Raw genomic sequence first — 14,324 nt, 5'->3', positions numbered from 1 at the left:
CACGCATTCGTTTTGGCTTCTTGAACGCACCCTGTACCACAGCGTCCGGGTTAGTCTTCTTTTCAGAAGCAGCACTTTCGATACAGATTTATGTTTCTACAAAACGGTTAACCTGCTATTATTGCGCATATACTCTAAAATACAATTAATGTGTGCATTTTTTGCGAATACTTTTGACTCGTGGCAGTCCGTTATAAATTTCTGCATGCCATTGTGGATCTGTCGAAAGCTGCGAAACAAAATCCACACGAGACTTGGTGGCATCGTTCAGCGACACGTCAACCACACGGAAGAAGGTATCCGTCCTGCCACCGTGTTGCTGCTAGGACCGTAGTCTCGTCAAAATGGGTGAGTGTTTTGAGTTTTAGTCGATTAAACAAGCATTTATGACCGTACCAAACATGTGTATGCATAATTAGATACCGGTATTGTGATATATTTGTATCTGCGTGCTTTATTTGACGCGCAGTGCGACTGTTATCAGGTAACGTTAGTTAGCTAACGTTAGCTATTGACAGTGAACGCCGTTTGCTTTTCATCCATGATGTTTAGGTGGGGGACAGTCCCTAAACGTTTTCCACATCAGCCGGCCATGTTGGCTCTATTATCTTCATATTGGTGTCGGTGCCATAAGAGAAGAAAGTTAATTCCGTCATGCCATAACGCGAGTGAGTGGGGCTAAGCTAACCTCGGCTAACTCGCTCCACCACCTGAGTGATACAGCCAGAGAGGCCACTGTGGTTTAAATCCGGAAGAGCTGTCTTTGAAAATGTTCCAGAAGTACAAAAGCTCAACATTTTCTTAAAATGTATTATTGAATAAAAACATTATAAAGATACAACGCACATCTTTGGTCAGCTCGGCCCAATGTGATGTGTGACCCCATGCTAATCCAGTATATACTTATGTAGATGGATTCGGGGTTCATTGTTTATTTTCTACCCATCGCCCACTAATGAAGAACGACTTTTTCCAGCTCTCATCTCTCCCCCCTGTGTGTCTGTTCTTCAGGTAATTTCTTCTCTAATCTCTTCATGGGCCTATTTGGCACCAGGGAGATGAGGATTTTGATCCTGGGTCTGGATGGCGCTGGAAAAACCACCATCCTGTACCGGCTACAGGTCGGAGAGGTGGTCACCACAATCCCCAGTATGTACTGGTTTGCTCTAATTCTTCTTAAAGTGTGTATCCCTCATTAAAAAAAAACATTGAAGTGTTATAAATGGCATCAACAAGAGCTGCTCCATGGAGAGGATTGGTAGACACACACGCGCAACCAGTTTAGTGGCTTCTCTTCTTTGTGTGGAGAGAAGCCAAGCTGGTTTCCCTGGCTTCAGTTGTGCTCTGTGACGTGAGAAAACAGGCTATTATGGTAATTAGGCCATCCGAGTCAAATTCTGTACAATATAGCGCTCACTATGTGGCTTTTAAACATTGAAATGTATGTATGTCGACATATATGCGCTCCTTTTTAAAGTAATACTCTCCAGCCTGATTAACTTGAGGATCTCATAAGATAGTCTTTCTCCTCTATGACAAGGTTTGCAAACACATTTTGATTTAGTTGCATGTCCCGTTAAAAATCCTGAATTGTTTCTATGGGACAGCTCTTGAACATTTTACCAGTGTTTTCTGTTTTTTGCTTGTGAATGTAGAGGTACTGAATATTTGCATAAAAACACACACTTCACTTAAGGACACATGTAGCCACTGTGGTTTGTTGTTTTGATGATCTTTGTGAAGCACCAGACATTTACAATAAAGATAGACTTCCATAGGTTTGACGTTTAATAATGACTTATCAGAACTGTGCTAAATCTTTTTGTCTCATTATCTCCCGTACACTACAAAGCCTGAGAATACAAATAGAACATGTTGTACCCAGCAAGAATATCACACTGTGCACGCATGAGATGAGCTGGTGGTAATCAGGTTTGTGTTCTCTGCCTTCATTGTACTTATTTTGGTTTCTCTCTTTACAGCAATCGGTTTTAATGTCGAGACGGTAACATATAAGAACCTGAAGTTCCAGGTATGGGATCTGGGAGGACAGACGAGCATTAGGTATGTGTTAGGTGGCAGGTGGTGGTTGTGCTGCAGAGCCCTTAAGAGTGAATGTGTGAAAGTGTATCAGTGTATGTGGAACATGGGCGTTGCTCCAAACAGCTTGTGACTCAGTTGAGACCTTGGAGATTGGGTATAGAAATCAGGATTTTGTGAATGTTACATTTACAGTTTTGTTAGCTTTACTCCTCCTGTTTTTATGTAATTCTAACATATTTTACCTCCCTTTTTAAAATCCTTCTCTTCCACATCTCCTCTCTGATGACCTCTCTCTGCTCGACAGACCCTACTGGCGGTGTTATTACTCAAACACAGACGCAGTCATCTATGTCGTTGACAGCAGTGACCGCGACAGGATGGGCATCTCAAAGTCTGAGCTGGTGGCCATGTTGGAAGTAAGTGGGCTTATTCTAAACTTCAACCTGAAAGCATTGAATTAAGTTTGGTCTGAGAGGATTGCATTGCAAGCTAAAGCCATCATTCTAGTGGCAGAACTGTAGTGAGTGTCCAAAAATGTTCTCTACTACCACAAGGTTTCATTATCCATTTGTCTAACCAAATAATAATTACATTACCACAAAAACTGGAATGAATTATCATATCTGCTTGAACTGTAGGCAAATAAATAATTCCACTATAAGCAACTGGGTACCCACTTGTCAAATGTAAAAACTGCCAGGTTACCATAGGTAATATTTTCTTTTCCAGATAGCATTGTTTTTTTAAAAATCTAGCTGTTAAAATTTAAGTCAGTTACTGAAGTAAAATATTCCGGTTTCTTAAATTGCATCAGTCCAGTCCAGACATTAAAAATACTAATTTGAACATCCAGGCTAAAAAAAGGTTTTAAAATTTAACATATGAAGAACATATGAGAATTCAATCCAGATAAATTCAATGATTTTTTTTTCTTCTCAAAATTACAAACTATAAATGCAGTGGTTCAGTTTTAACAGTAAGAGCACAGTCTGTTGATTACCACAATCAGTAGAGCAGCAACTATTAGTTGATAAATAAGCAGATGAATAACTACAACTATTTTAAAAATCAATTCATCGTTAAAGTATCTTTTCAAGCAAAAATTGCAGAAAATTGCCATATTCAGTCATTGATGTATAAAAATGTCCTACTTTGACCTGTTTTATATAATTAAATGGAAAGTTTTCGAATGACAAAACAGATCAGATGGATATTTTTCACTTTTTTCTGACATGTTCTAGACCAAACACTTGACCTATTAATCCTGGAAATAATTGAAAGATTAATCAGTAGTGTAAATGAGCTCTGGACGCTGCCCTACAATCATTACTTTCGTGTGAGATACCATTTAATACAGCTGTTAACTGCTACCATTTCACTAATATTTGTCACAATGTTTTTTTCCGACCCTGTGTGTTCTCCAGGAAGAAGAGCTGAAGAAAGCTATCCTAGTGGTGTTTGCCAACAAGCAGGACATGGACCAGGCAATGACGCCCACAGAGGTGGCCAACGCTCTGGGCCTTCCCGCCCTCAAAGACAGAAAATGGCAGATCTTCAGGACCTCGGCTACAAAGGGCACAGGCCTGGATGAGGGAATGGAATGGTAGGCTTTACCATACTATACAGAGAAACAATGGGAGTAAATGATTTTCTGCAGTCATAAAAACTCAGCTTTCTATTAAATATCTGCTGTAGGGCGAGAACTAAGGTGTGAAAAGACGACTAGACATTAGTTCACTGATTCTCTTCAGTAGTAGTTCATACGTTGTAGATATTGCCCAATATGTTGTTTGTTCTTTGTGTTTACAGAAGGTGAATTGTATTTGCTCTCTTTCCTCACAGGCTGGTGGATTCCCTGAAGAGTCGACAGTAAAAGCTCCCACCCCTTCTGTATATACACCTGACCTTTGACCCTTCTGAATGAAGCCTTGTGACTGACCCCTACTGGACCAGTTGATTGCACTCCTCCCCACCCCCACCTGAAGCCTTGGCCAAGCCCTCCCAATGCCTAACGCCTTTCAAGCCTGGGACTCGGATGCGAAGGCTGCAGTAATGTCTGGATTGGGCAAAACACAGCAAACCCCCCCCCATCCCTCCTGGTGCTGCGGCACGAGTTTTAGAGAGCTGTTTGACTTCAGTTACGGACGGGCGACAAGTTGGTATCTACCGTTTTTGTTGTTTTGGAAATGCAAAGAACATCTGAACAGACATGTTAAATGATAGTTTTACGAACCCATTTGTAACAAGTTAGCATGGATATCAATAAATAAGACTCTGTGACCAGCCCGTCCGCTCCGATCGTCTCTAGCGTTCTGAAATCGGGTGTCTTCACTGGACAATGTTAGCGTCATCTTCTCCCAGAGGGGTTCAGTCATTCGCATGTAGATGAACAGCAGGTGATGGTCACTGATGTCTACAGAAAGATCCACCGGGTGGCAGCGTCGTCCTATCAGGACACAACCTTCACTCCTACGGCTCCAGACCAGAGCCTCCGCAGATGAGGACACATCGTTACAGAGAACCAGCTGCTTGGTTGCCAACTCGCTAGACAATTTTTAAACAGTATGCTGGACTAGCCGTACAGTATTTAATTGCTGGGCTTTGAGTAATTTACCTCTCTGTAAACAATCTGCCGGCTTGTGTGAAATGTTATTTACTTTGGGAAATCATAAATTTGCCCTCAAACAGTAAAAAAGAAAAACACAAAACAAAGTACTCCACATCTACTATATGTCCTCTGGTCGAGTGTTACTGCAGCCCGGGCTGTTTTTGTACTATATCACCAGGCACATGCAATGTCATGGATTACTATTGTTCTGTTTTCCTCTTGTTCATTTGTGTTGTTCCACTCTTTTTTAAAAATGATTTAGTAGTTAGTCTTTTTTCCATTAAAATTCTGGCATATTAGTAATGTAGTTACTGAACACTAACTGTATGCTTAAAAGTTTTATGGTTGCATATTTATACCTGCTTGTACAGTGAAAATGATTCTCAGTAAAGATTGCTATTGGTGATTGTACCATTTCGTGTCGAGGCCGTTTGATTTTCAATCTGTGACACCAGAAAACGGATGATTGGTTTAAAATGTGTGATCTTTTTTTAATTACAAAATGGTGTACATTCAACTGCACGGAATATAAATCAGAGGCGAAGTCCACACTTTGTTCACAGCAGGAAAATAAACTGTTTAGCTTTGATCTGCAATTCATATGAATTGATGACATTAGCAAAACAGAGACATCCTGCTGTGCCACAGCTGTTACATGATGTCCCATTTTTAATCCCTCTACACACAGAAGGGCGTTGGGGTACCCGACAGAAGAGATTTTTCACGTTATCGTAAATAATCATGGAGAGAATGCTGGAAGAAGAAGGGTGTTATCGCAAACCCCCATTGAGAAACATCTGTCTCCTCTTTTTCTTGGCCTCAACTGACAAAATAATTAATAGTAAAAGTCATTCTGTAACAACATGAAGTGGGGCTTGTGGGTATCCACAGGCAGGTAGCCCACAAGACCAAGTCCGAGGAGTCATTTCCTGGGTTTAACCGGACAGCTCTCATTCCTGCGCGGCGCCCTTGATGAACATGTACAGCCACCAATCGTGGCTCACTGCACCATGGCCAGGTCTTTGAGCGCATGGCTCCGGTGCTTCTTGGCTTTATATCCAGGCCGCAGGAACTCGATCTTCCTCTTCTTGGCTTCGATTTTGTTTTTATGTTTCTTGAGCTTCTTCTTGGCTGCGATGTCTGGGTTAGCCACCGCCTGTAAAACAGAAGGGGAACGTAAATATAAATTAAGTAGTTGCTCTTCTGTGTGTGTGTGCGCTTTGGTTGTCCATCATACCTGCATGGCTCTGTGTCGTTTGCGTGCAGCCCGCCTCTGTGAGAACTCCTTCTGGACAGCAGAGAAGGCCAGAGAGAATCTCTGCAGCCCCACTTGTTTCTTCAGCAGCTCGATCAGCTCCTGTGCCAGGTTCTTTAGCGTGGGATCTGGACACGGAAAGAGAGTTCAGTGGAATCAATGTGTAGGAATTCTGAAGGGTTATCTCACTGTTTTCTGGTCTTTTTTTTTTTTTACAGACAGATTCAGAGCAGTTACCTTGGTCTGCGTAGGTGCTGTCCAGCTCCCTGTACAGAGGAGTGATGATAGTGGTCAGATAGGGGCCGAGTCGCTCCTTCCCCAGGTCCATGGCTATCGCTCCCAGGAACTTAAACACACATGTTCTCTGAAGGAGAGAGCGGAGGGAAAGACGGACTTTTACAACAATCTCTTTTCGGCTTAGAGCTGCTGTTATTTCTCGAATATTGAATTGGTCAATGGAAAGATTATTAATTGCCAAACATTTTTGATAATCTAATAATCGTCATTTCTCAGGCTAAAAATGTCATAAATGAAGAATCTTTGGTTTTGGTGTCTGTTTGGTGACTTTTCATTGGAATAAAGAAGCAATCTTCAGACGTCACTTTGTGTAAAATGCTAATTACAATTTCCCAGAGCCCTACCGTTTGACATTTTATAGACTAAACAATCGATTGATTAATTGTGGAAATACTTGTCACTGGATTTTTGCTGTTAGTAGCTGCGCTGAAAACATTACAGATGAGAGCTGTGAGAATCAATCAAAACATTGAAGTTTTGATCCACTGTCCCCATAAAATATTGATTGATGCCACCTTTAACGTAGACCAACTCCACATCTTTCGGAGCATAAGACAAAAGTAGACTTAAAGAGGTCAGTCAAAGATCTATTGTAGTCACTGTTCAACCAGAGAAGTGGACATGTAGTTTCCATGCCTACCTTCAGGGGAACTTTGGGGGTGTATGCTGCCTCTCTCTTGGCCATCAGCGACAGCTTCTTCATCAGCCACAGCAGGGAAGGAGGCCGATCGTCTTTGTCATCTTCCTCCTCCTCTTCTTCTTCTTCCTCCTTGTCTTGCTCCTCGATCCCCTCTTCATCTTCATCCTCTTCTTCCGCCTTTCCTTTCTCCTCCTTGGCCTCTTCCTCTCCGTTCTCCTGCTGCTCCTTCTCCTCTTTCGCTTCCTCCTGAGGGCAGGCAACGTCTGACTCGGGGGAAACGAGGTAGATCACCTTGCCGATGAACAGCAGGTTCTTGATCACCTGCGGGCGGAACGAAGATGTCAGTCAGTCACCACTCACGTGTGATTTTGAAATGAACTGAAATGTGGTTTTTGGCTGAGATAAAGCACCTGCTCTCCTGACGCCGTGTCTAGGAACTTGGACTGCAGCTGATGGCAGAAAGTTAACGCCAGCTCTCTCATCTGAACGTCAGAGGGAAAGAGAACATTCAAACAGTGACGATGAGATTCAGAAACTAGATCACATAACGCAGGTCGGCTGGTCCTTGGCCTCACCTTCTTGTCCAGGCCGTTTGTGATGAAGGCTGTAGCCGCCGACTGGGGTGAAGCATCTCCCCCCTCTCCTCTCCAAACTGCGACCAGCTGCTCCGCCTGATGGGCTGCAAACAGCTGACCGAAAAGCTGCGAGGCGGTCAGCCACACCCAGCAGTGAGGGTACCGCAGGTGGGTTTCAATGTGACCTGCGGGAGCACATTGAGGAAGAAAGTGAGTGTGTGAGGAATGTGTGTGTGCATTTCATCAACAGAGAGGCGGTGTTATCGGTCTTTTACCCCAGATCCGAGAGAGCGTGTCTTGAGGCTTCTTGAGCTCCAGCAGGCCACAGTGTTTGCTCAGTTTGGCGATGAGCGTCAGAAAACTGAACAGCAGCCTGTCGGCTCCCTTCTCCTCCTGCTCCTCCTCGATCTGAAACACAAGACTAGAGTTAGCATGCCTTCTTTTCCTCGGGTTTCAAACTTCTGGTCGATGATGGGTGCAAATGAGTCGCCTCACGTCTTCGTAGTTGTCCGGGTTTATCTCTTTCTCCAGCAGAGGCAGCAGGGCGTCCACGCGACGGGCAAACTTCTCGTCCTCCACCTCCACAAAGAGACCGCAGATCTGAGCCCCGAGACGCCGCAGGCTGGCCTGCGGGGGACAGCAAGAGGTTTCAATGACATCTTACGCAAAATTATATAAGACTTTCAAGCATACCAAAGTCGCCACAGGTACTGAAAGTCACATAAAATCAAACAAATATTAGAAAATACTGACAAAAAAAAAGCAGCGCATTTGAATTCAGTTTTGTATCAACGTCGTTGCCTGGGAGTGTGTGAGTGTACCTTCTCTGCATTCAGCCAGGTGTTGACGAGGGAGAACAGGGTGTTCTGGCGATTTAAATCCAGCTGGGCCAGTAGGCCCTTGATGGCCATGGCGGCCATTTTTTTACAGCGTGCCGAGTCGTCATTGACCACAACCAGGGCCAGCGGGGCGAAGAACAGGCCGCTGTACTTCAACAGCAGGGCCTGAGCAGGGAAAAAAAAACACGATCTGGTGTGATTATCCTCTACTTTGTTAGGGCTCTGATCATGTGTGCAAAGCCAACTGCCAACTTTTTTTTTTTCCATGTAGACTTAAGAGGATATTTAGTCACCTTAGGGAAAGTCTGGAAGATGTAGGCCAGCATCTCCAGCACAGACTCTCTGCCTGTGTCATGCTCGTAGTGCAGCTGGGACACCACAAAGTCCAGGTGCCCTCTCAGCTTCTTCCCCAGTGGGTAGTCCAGAAGGTATTTTAGATAGATCTGAAAAACACAGCATGAACACTGAGTGAGCACACCACTTTTCAGGGCGAGTCCACTGTTTTTTGTAGGTTTTTATATAATTCTGCCAATTTAAAATGAATTTCTGTGTGTGTGGGTTAGGGAGGAGAGGGCATTAGTAACCTACATCACTGCCTCTCTTTATGGCCGAGAGTGAGTTTCCATTATAAAACCCAGAGGAGAACGCAGATAGAGTTGCTCTTAAAACATTTCTGACATTCAGTGTACGGCAGAGATGATAAATGTAGCTTTTTTTCCGTGCGTGAGTACCTGTCGGCAGTGGATTCTGATCATAGCGTTGCTGCCGTTCACGGACAGCTTGGCTACTTTTTTCAACACCTCCTCCATCTCTGGAACAACGAGCTTCCTGGACAGAATGGCCTGCAGGAACGCAGAAACACCGTTTTTTTAAAGTTATATTTAATCTTCAGATTGGTCCTCCACTTATAAAACACAGAACCAGCAGGTCAACATTTGACTGGTCACCTTCAGCAGGCCGAAGGCGGTGGCCTGACGAGACTGGTCGTAGATGTCCTCCTCAGCGTATCCCAGCAGCACCTGCAGCTGTGTCTCTGAGATTTTGTTGTTTTTCACATTCCTCACCAGTATTGTGATGGCCTGACAGATAACCAGAGAGAATGAACAATCATAAATCAATGCAGCAGTTCAATCTGAATGTTTCTATTAGGTTAATCCAATCCAGAGGGGGCAAATGACGTGTAATTTCCTTAAAAAAACAATTAAATTTCATCTCTACCTTGAAGCAGTTCTGGACCAGGTGGTAATTCTCCCCGCGGGCGGCTCCGGCCTTGGAGTAATCCTTCAGCAGGACAAAGAGCTCCTTGGTCAGCTGGTCGGCATTCTGCTCCACTGCTGGCAGAGGGAACTTCAACAGCCAAGTGAATGCCACCAGAGCCTCTGTGATCACCTGAAAGGGAGGAATAGATCAGGGTCAGAATAGGTTCGATCAGCCGATGCTCAAGGATGGGGTGATAAAAAAAGGCACCCATGTGCACAGAACAATGCTCGTACCTTCACGTGCATGGAGTTGAGGCAGTCGAGCAGCAGCAGTACGAAAGGATCGAGCATCTCCAGGGCCGAGGCCTCAGACGACGTCACTTTGGCTTTCTTAAGGCTCAGGTGGAGCAGCTGAGAAATTGACAAATCAATCAAGTCTATTACAACAACTACGGTAAAGGAAATGCGCAATATTTATTTAATGGCATGAGGATGAGGGGACACAATGCAGAAAACGTTATGCATGCTGTTTGAGAAGTATAAAGCATGCCGTTTCTTTGGTGTTTCAGTGTTCACCTTGAGGCCTGCGTCCACCAGGATGTGCATGTTGGTTCGGCTGCTGACCGGAGCTTTCTGACCTCCTCTTTTAGGAGTTGGAGGCAGCAGCAGGCAGCTGGGAGGAGGCAGTCTGGGGTCTGGAGGAGGCTTAACTGAGGCTCTCTCTCTACAAACACACACATGTAGAGAGTCATACACGGAAATAAGCATCCACGCGATTCACTGCCGTTGATGTAAGCTTTTGTGTGTGTGTGTGTGTGTGTGTGTGTACCGGTCTCTCTTGGTGAGCAGCGGCAGACTCTCGCTGACCAGGCCGTGGCACAACAGTAAGATATCCCGGGAGGTCATGCCTTCGTTGACAAGCAGACCGAGGACGAGTCGCCGCAGCACGGCACCCACCCTGTTACACACCTTCAGACTGGAGGAGGTCTCCAGGATCTGAAAGGTGACGGGATGGAAAAAATAAGATATTTTTCCAATGTTATATCAAATTATGTTGAAAAACTTTTCAGGACTTCAGGACATATTTCAAATTGTTGTGCTCCTTGGTTAAACACACGAAAAATACACAATGTGAATTCCCAGGCGGCATCAGCTAGCTAATATTGTTACTAGCTTGCTGGCTAAAATGATTGAGTTTCAAGAGCTATAAAGATAGAAAGTTAAATACAGTGACAAGTATGCAGTAAATACTGTATAGGAATGATTAACGATAAATACACTGGCCTGAATAGCTAGCTGAAAAGGCTTAAGTGTTTTAGTGAAAAGTGCATCAATTAGCATCAGTTAAGCTAGCTAGCCAAACAGTCCTATTAGCTCTGCTGTGACCCAGATTGTAGGATAAAGAAAAAAAGTTTTAAACTGAAAAAATATCCTTATTTACAGTATATGGATCAAGTTATTATGGATTGTGTGAATCATAGCAAAAAATAAGGGGCCTAAAAAGATAAAAGGCTCGTAAAAAGCTAAAATATTTTCCTTCAGTGTAAAATACCTTTTAAGAGAAGTTATTTGGAAGAAAGTTGCCTATATTGGGTCAAGTCACCTTTGTCCTGATTTGTATTTGTTTTGTGATAGACAGTTTAAATACATATCAACTCGTGTACGCGAGCATGTATTTTTATATTTTTCTCATCAAATCAACTCCCTGCTCACCTCCTTCAGCGGCAGTATGAACTTGGTGATGCTCTCCTTGCTGCAGAACTGAGCCAGCAGCTCATAGGAGTCCATGCTCTTGCTGTGTCGGGCCTCCATCAGCTTGGAGACGATCCCCTTCACCTCCTTCTCCTCAGCCACAGCGCCGAACAGTTCATTGTTGAAGATCTGACCCACGGGGGAAAGAAGGAGTTTCAAACCGAGTATTTGTCAGCCTTTTTTTTCATTATTTGACATACTGGAGTCTGTGTGGATTTGTGGCGCGAAAAATTCTCACATCGATGAGCATGTTCATGCACGGGTCCAGGTCACCACTCTTCAGGGTTGGACTGAGGACTGACAGTAACCGGTGAACTGTGAAGGTTAGCACGTGGACCTGGATGGAGGGAAGCACAGAGAGGCAGACAGAGACAAATATTAGGATGTTAAAAGACAATCATTTAAAAAAAGAAAGTCCAAAAAAAAAAAGCAAACGCGTCTTTGTAAGTGCGCGCTCATACCTGGTAGCCCTTGACGAGGACCGACTGCATCTCTTTGAGCAGGTACTGCAGGTACCTGTAGCCTAAAGTCTCAATGATCTTCACCAGAGTTCCCCTCGCCACGTCTCGGATCTCCTGGAAACGGTTCCTCAGCAGCACGCACACCTTGATCAGGATCCTGACAAAGGGAGGGACAAAATGAAGGTTTCACTAAAACTTAGTCACTTCAAACAAATGCAACAGAAGACCTTAAGTAAACCCTTACATGAGTTATGATCTCAAACGTATAATTAATTCTAATTTTACATCAATGCAATTCTCGATATACAAACAAATGAAATAATGCTCCTGCAGGTCTAAGGTGTTGAAGAGAATTAAAAAGACACCAAGAGCCTGTAAAGTGTTTCTATGTAACACAAATTTTGGCAGCACCGTCCCTGTGTGTATGCACTCACACACACACACACACACACACACACACACACACACACACACACACACACACACACACACACACACACACACACACACACACACACACACACACACACACACACACACACACACACACACACACACACACACACACACTTCTACATACCCGGGCAGGTTGGCCTCCATGATGTGTGGAGGCAGAGTCTGCATCACTTTCACCATGGCGAAGGCTATCGGTATCCTCACTACCTCTTCGTCCTTCACCTCCTTCGACTTCACTGCCTTGTGCTCGTCTTCGCTCTTTACCTAGACAGCGCACACACACACACACACACACATACACATACACACACACAGTCTTTATTTTGGCTGAAAACTATAAACAACTGTATAACAGTGGAAGGGTGTGTGTATTTTACCTTTGCAGTCAGACACTTGTTCAGGCGAGGCAGCACGCTGTTATTAACAGTCGCGTGGATGGCGGTGATCAAAGACTCCAGCTCGTCTTTGCTCTGCGGCAGCCCGCTGGCGACTGCGGTGGGTTTAGGAGCTGCTGGGCCCTTGGCTCCACTGGTGGCTGCTGCCTTAGAGATAACATCCTTTTCCCCGTTGGCAGTGTCCACTTCCATGGGAACATCGGACGATGGAGTCTTACCATCTACCTCCATTTCCTCATCATCACTCGCGTCTGATTCCTCGGCTGCAGGTTGCTCGTCATCGTCTGCATCTGCCGCAATGTTCCCAGCTGGATGAAGGACATCTGACTTAAGCCGTTTCCTTTTATCAGTTTTAATCTAAACCTGTTATATATTCATGGGACTTTACTTATGTGAAAAAAACCACAATTCTAACAATTTTAAATGACCAAACAAATACAGGATTCTAAAAGGTGACAGGTCGCTCACCCTCTCTGGCCTTGGCAGCCTCCATTTCTCTGCTCAGGGTTTCATGGTCAAAATGGAAAGCCTCCAGGACTGTGACCAGCAAACTGGAGTTGGGGAGGAAAAGAAATAAGAAGGTGGAGAAGTAGTCCCTTAGTACAAAGAATCATGTTAAAGAAAATATCACAAATTAAAGGGACATTCTACTGCGGAAACAAAAATACAGATTTTTCCTGTGCTGTTCTTTTCATCGAGATTCTTTCTTTCAAAAATCACGACTCTGTTACTCAAAGTACAGCTACAGGCCTTGTTGCAGTTTTTTTTTTCTTTCTGCTGAACAATTCCCACCAACTGTATCACTGTATCAACAGAAGGAAGTACAAAGTAACTCATGGAATACAGCTGACGTTACAGCTCGGCCGAGGAGGACAGCACTCGTGTCTACATCCCATGATGTCACTGTCACGAGCCACTCTTCCAAGCTACAGCAATCATCTCCATAACACCAACTTACAGTTTAACAATCCAGATAGATGAGCAACACCACAGGTAAGAGGGAAAATGTGTATTTTAGATTTTGGGGTGAACTGTCCCTTTAAAATAAAAAAGGTCATGAAAGGAAACGCGGTGGTTAAAAGTGATTTATAAGCAGACAGCCCCACCTGACCGCCAGCTTCTGCTCAGCCTGTGCCGTCTGCAGGATGTGGACGAAGTGTTTCAGGTAGTAGAGGTACTTGGACCAGGTGAGCCTGCGACACACTGCGCCCACCACCTCCACCGACGCCGATATCATGCTCTCATGCTGCAGTATGTGAGGAGGCGGATGAGGAGATCACAAAACAATAAACATAACTCCTGGGTTTTGAAATGCAACTGTTGAGCGGATGTGCGTGCATGACTCACCTTGAGCATCTTTTCATCTAGCAGGGCGGTCATGGCGTACGGCATGATGTAATTCTGGAGAGACCGAGGCGTCATCACCACCTGGCCCTCGGTCAGCTGCTTGGCCAACTTCCTCAGGGCGCGACCTCGACGGTGGATCTGAACAGAAAGACAATAACGACAGGGATATGTCGGTCACATGTGTGACGGATGAAAAAGGGAGAAAGGAGATACAGGACTGAGTTTCCATGCTTCTCTCTCTTACCTGGATGTGCTTCATGTGCTCGAAGAAGTCAGACTCTGGGTCGTTGTAGTCGGTGAGCTGCACCAGGTCTCTGAACTCCTTCTTGGTGGGGAAGGTCTTTACCAGGCAGGCCAGCACAGTGGTGTAGTCATGTTGAACACTCTGGTAGAGAGAGGGGAGAGAGTGGATGACTTACTTCATACCGAGTGAGCTTATAGCATCATCTTGATATCC

At 44.5% G+C, this 14,324-nt stretch overlaps 2 protein-coding genes across 2 annotated transcripts in view; one reads left to right on the top strand and one right to left on the bottom strand.

Annotated features, from left to right (window-relative positions):
* Positions 1 to 7: 7 nt before the first annotated feature.
* On the top strand, positions 8 to 5,062 carry arl1 (ADP-ribosylation factor-like 1). Its single transcript, XM_030440690.1, has 6 exons — positions 8 to 348; positions 1,012 to 1,149; positions 1,983 to 2,064; positions 2,348 to 2,459; positions 3,468 to 3,646; positions 3,886 to 5,062. Exons 1-6 carry the CDS (start codon positions 345 to 347, stop codon positions 3,914 to 3,916), a joined length of 546 nt encoding a protein of 181 aa, XP_030296550.1. The 5' UTR covers positions 8 to 344; the 3' UTR covers positions 3,917 to 5,062.
* A 59-nt stretch (positions 5,063 to 5,121) lies between these two features.
* The window catches only part of utp20 (UTP20 small subunit processome component), a 24,527-nt gene continuing 15,324 nt past the window's right edge, over positions 5,122 to 14,324 (bottom strand). Inside the window, exons 37-61 of the mRNA XM_030440681.1 lie at positions 14,112 to 14,252; positions 13,868 to 14,005; positions 13,627 to 13,766; positions 12,989 to 13,071; positions 12,503 to 12,828; positions 12,250 to 12,389; positions 11,670 to 11,826; positions 11,447 to 11,545; positions 11,170 to 11,337; positions 10,286 to 10,452; positions 10,033 to 10,180; positions 9,751 to 9,867; positions 9,476 to 9,646; positions 9,205 to 9,336; positions 8,989 to 9,099; positions 8,551 to 8,700; positions 8,240 to 8,422; positions 7,914 to 8,045; positions 7,694 to 7,826; positions 7,419 to 7,603; positions 7,254 to 7,325; positions 6,844 to 7,164; positions 6,144 to 6,270; positions 5,889 to 6,034; positions 5,122 to 5,807 (exon numbers count right to left, since the gene is read on the bottom strand). Coding sequence (XP_030296541.1) covers positions 5,652 to 5,807; positions 5,889 to 6,034; positions 6,144 to 6,270; positions 6,844 to 7,164; positions 7,254 to 7,325; positions 7,419 to 7,603; positions 7,694 to 7,826; positions 7,914 to 8,045; positions 8,240 to 8,422; positions 8,551 to 8,700; positions 8,989 to 9,099; positions 9,205 to 9,336; positions 9,476 to 9,646; positions 9,751 to 9,867; positions 10,033 to 10,180; positions 10,286 to 10,452; positions 11,170 to 11,337; positions 11,447 to 11,545; positions 11,670 to 11,826; positions 12,250 to 12,389; positions 12,503 to 12,828; positions 12,989 to 13,071; positions 13,627 to 13,766; positions 13,868 to 14,005; positions 14,112 to 14,252 — 3,843 coding nt within the window. The 3' untranslated portion in view covers positions 5,122 to 5,651. The remainder of the gene's footprint in view (positions 5,808 to 5,888; positions 6,035 to 6,143; positions 6,271 to 6,843; positions 7,165 to 7,253; positions 7,326 to 7,418; positions 7,604 to 7,693; positions 7,827 to 7,913; positions 8,046 to 8,239; positions 8,423 to 8,550; positions 8,701 to 8,988; positions 9,100 to 9,204; positions 9,337 to 9,475; positions 9,647 to 9,750; positions 9,868 to 10,032; positions 10,181 to 10,285; positions 10,453 to 11,169; positions 11,338 to 11,446; positions 11,546 to 11,669; positions 11,827 to 12,249; positions 12,390 to 12,502; positions 12,829 to 12,988; positions 13,072 to 13,626; positions 13,767 to 13,867; positions 14,006 to 14,111; positions 14,253 to 14,324) is intronic.

Source organism: Sparus aurata, chromosome 14 (genome assembly GCF_900880675.1).
Source record: "Sparus aurata chromosome 14, fSpaAur1.1, whole genome shotgun sequence".
In the NCBI taxonomy this organism is placed as follows: domain Eukaryota; kingdom Metazoa; phylum Chordata; class Actinopteri; order Spariformes; family Sparidae; genus Sparus; species Sparus aurata.
Note: the sequence above shows the minus strand (reverse complement) of the source record. Positions and strands in the feature narration are given on the sequence as shown.

Excerpts from the sequence above, each read along its gene's own strand:
- arl1 (XM_030440690.1), top strand. Across the intron at positions 2,065-2,347 it reads GGAGGACAGACGAGCATTAG|ACCCTACTGGCGGTGTTATT; the intron begins GTATGTGTTAGG and ends TCTGCTCGACAG. Across the intron at positions 2,460-3,467 it reads AGCTGGTGGCCATGTTGGAA|GAAGAAGAGCTGAAGAAAGC; the intron begins GTAAGTGGGCTT and ends TGTGTTCTCCAG.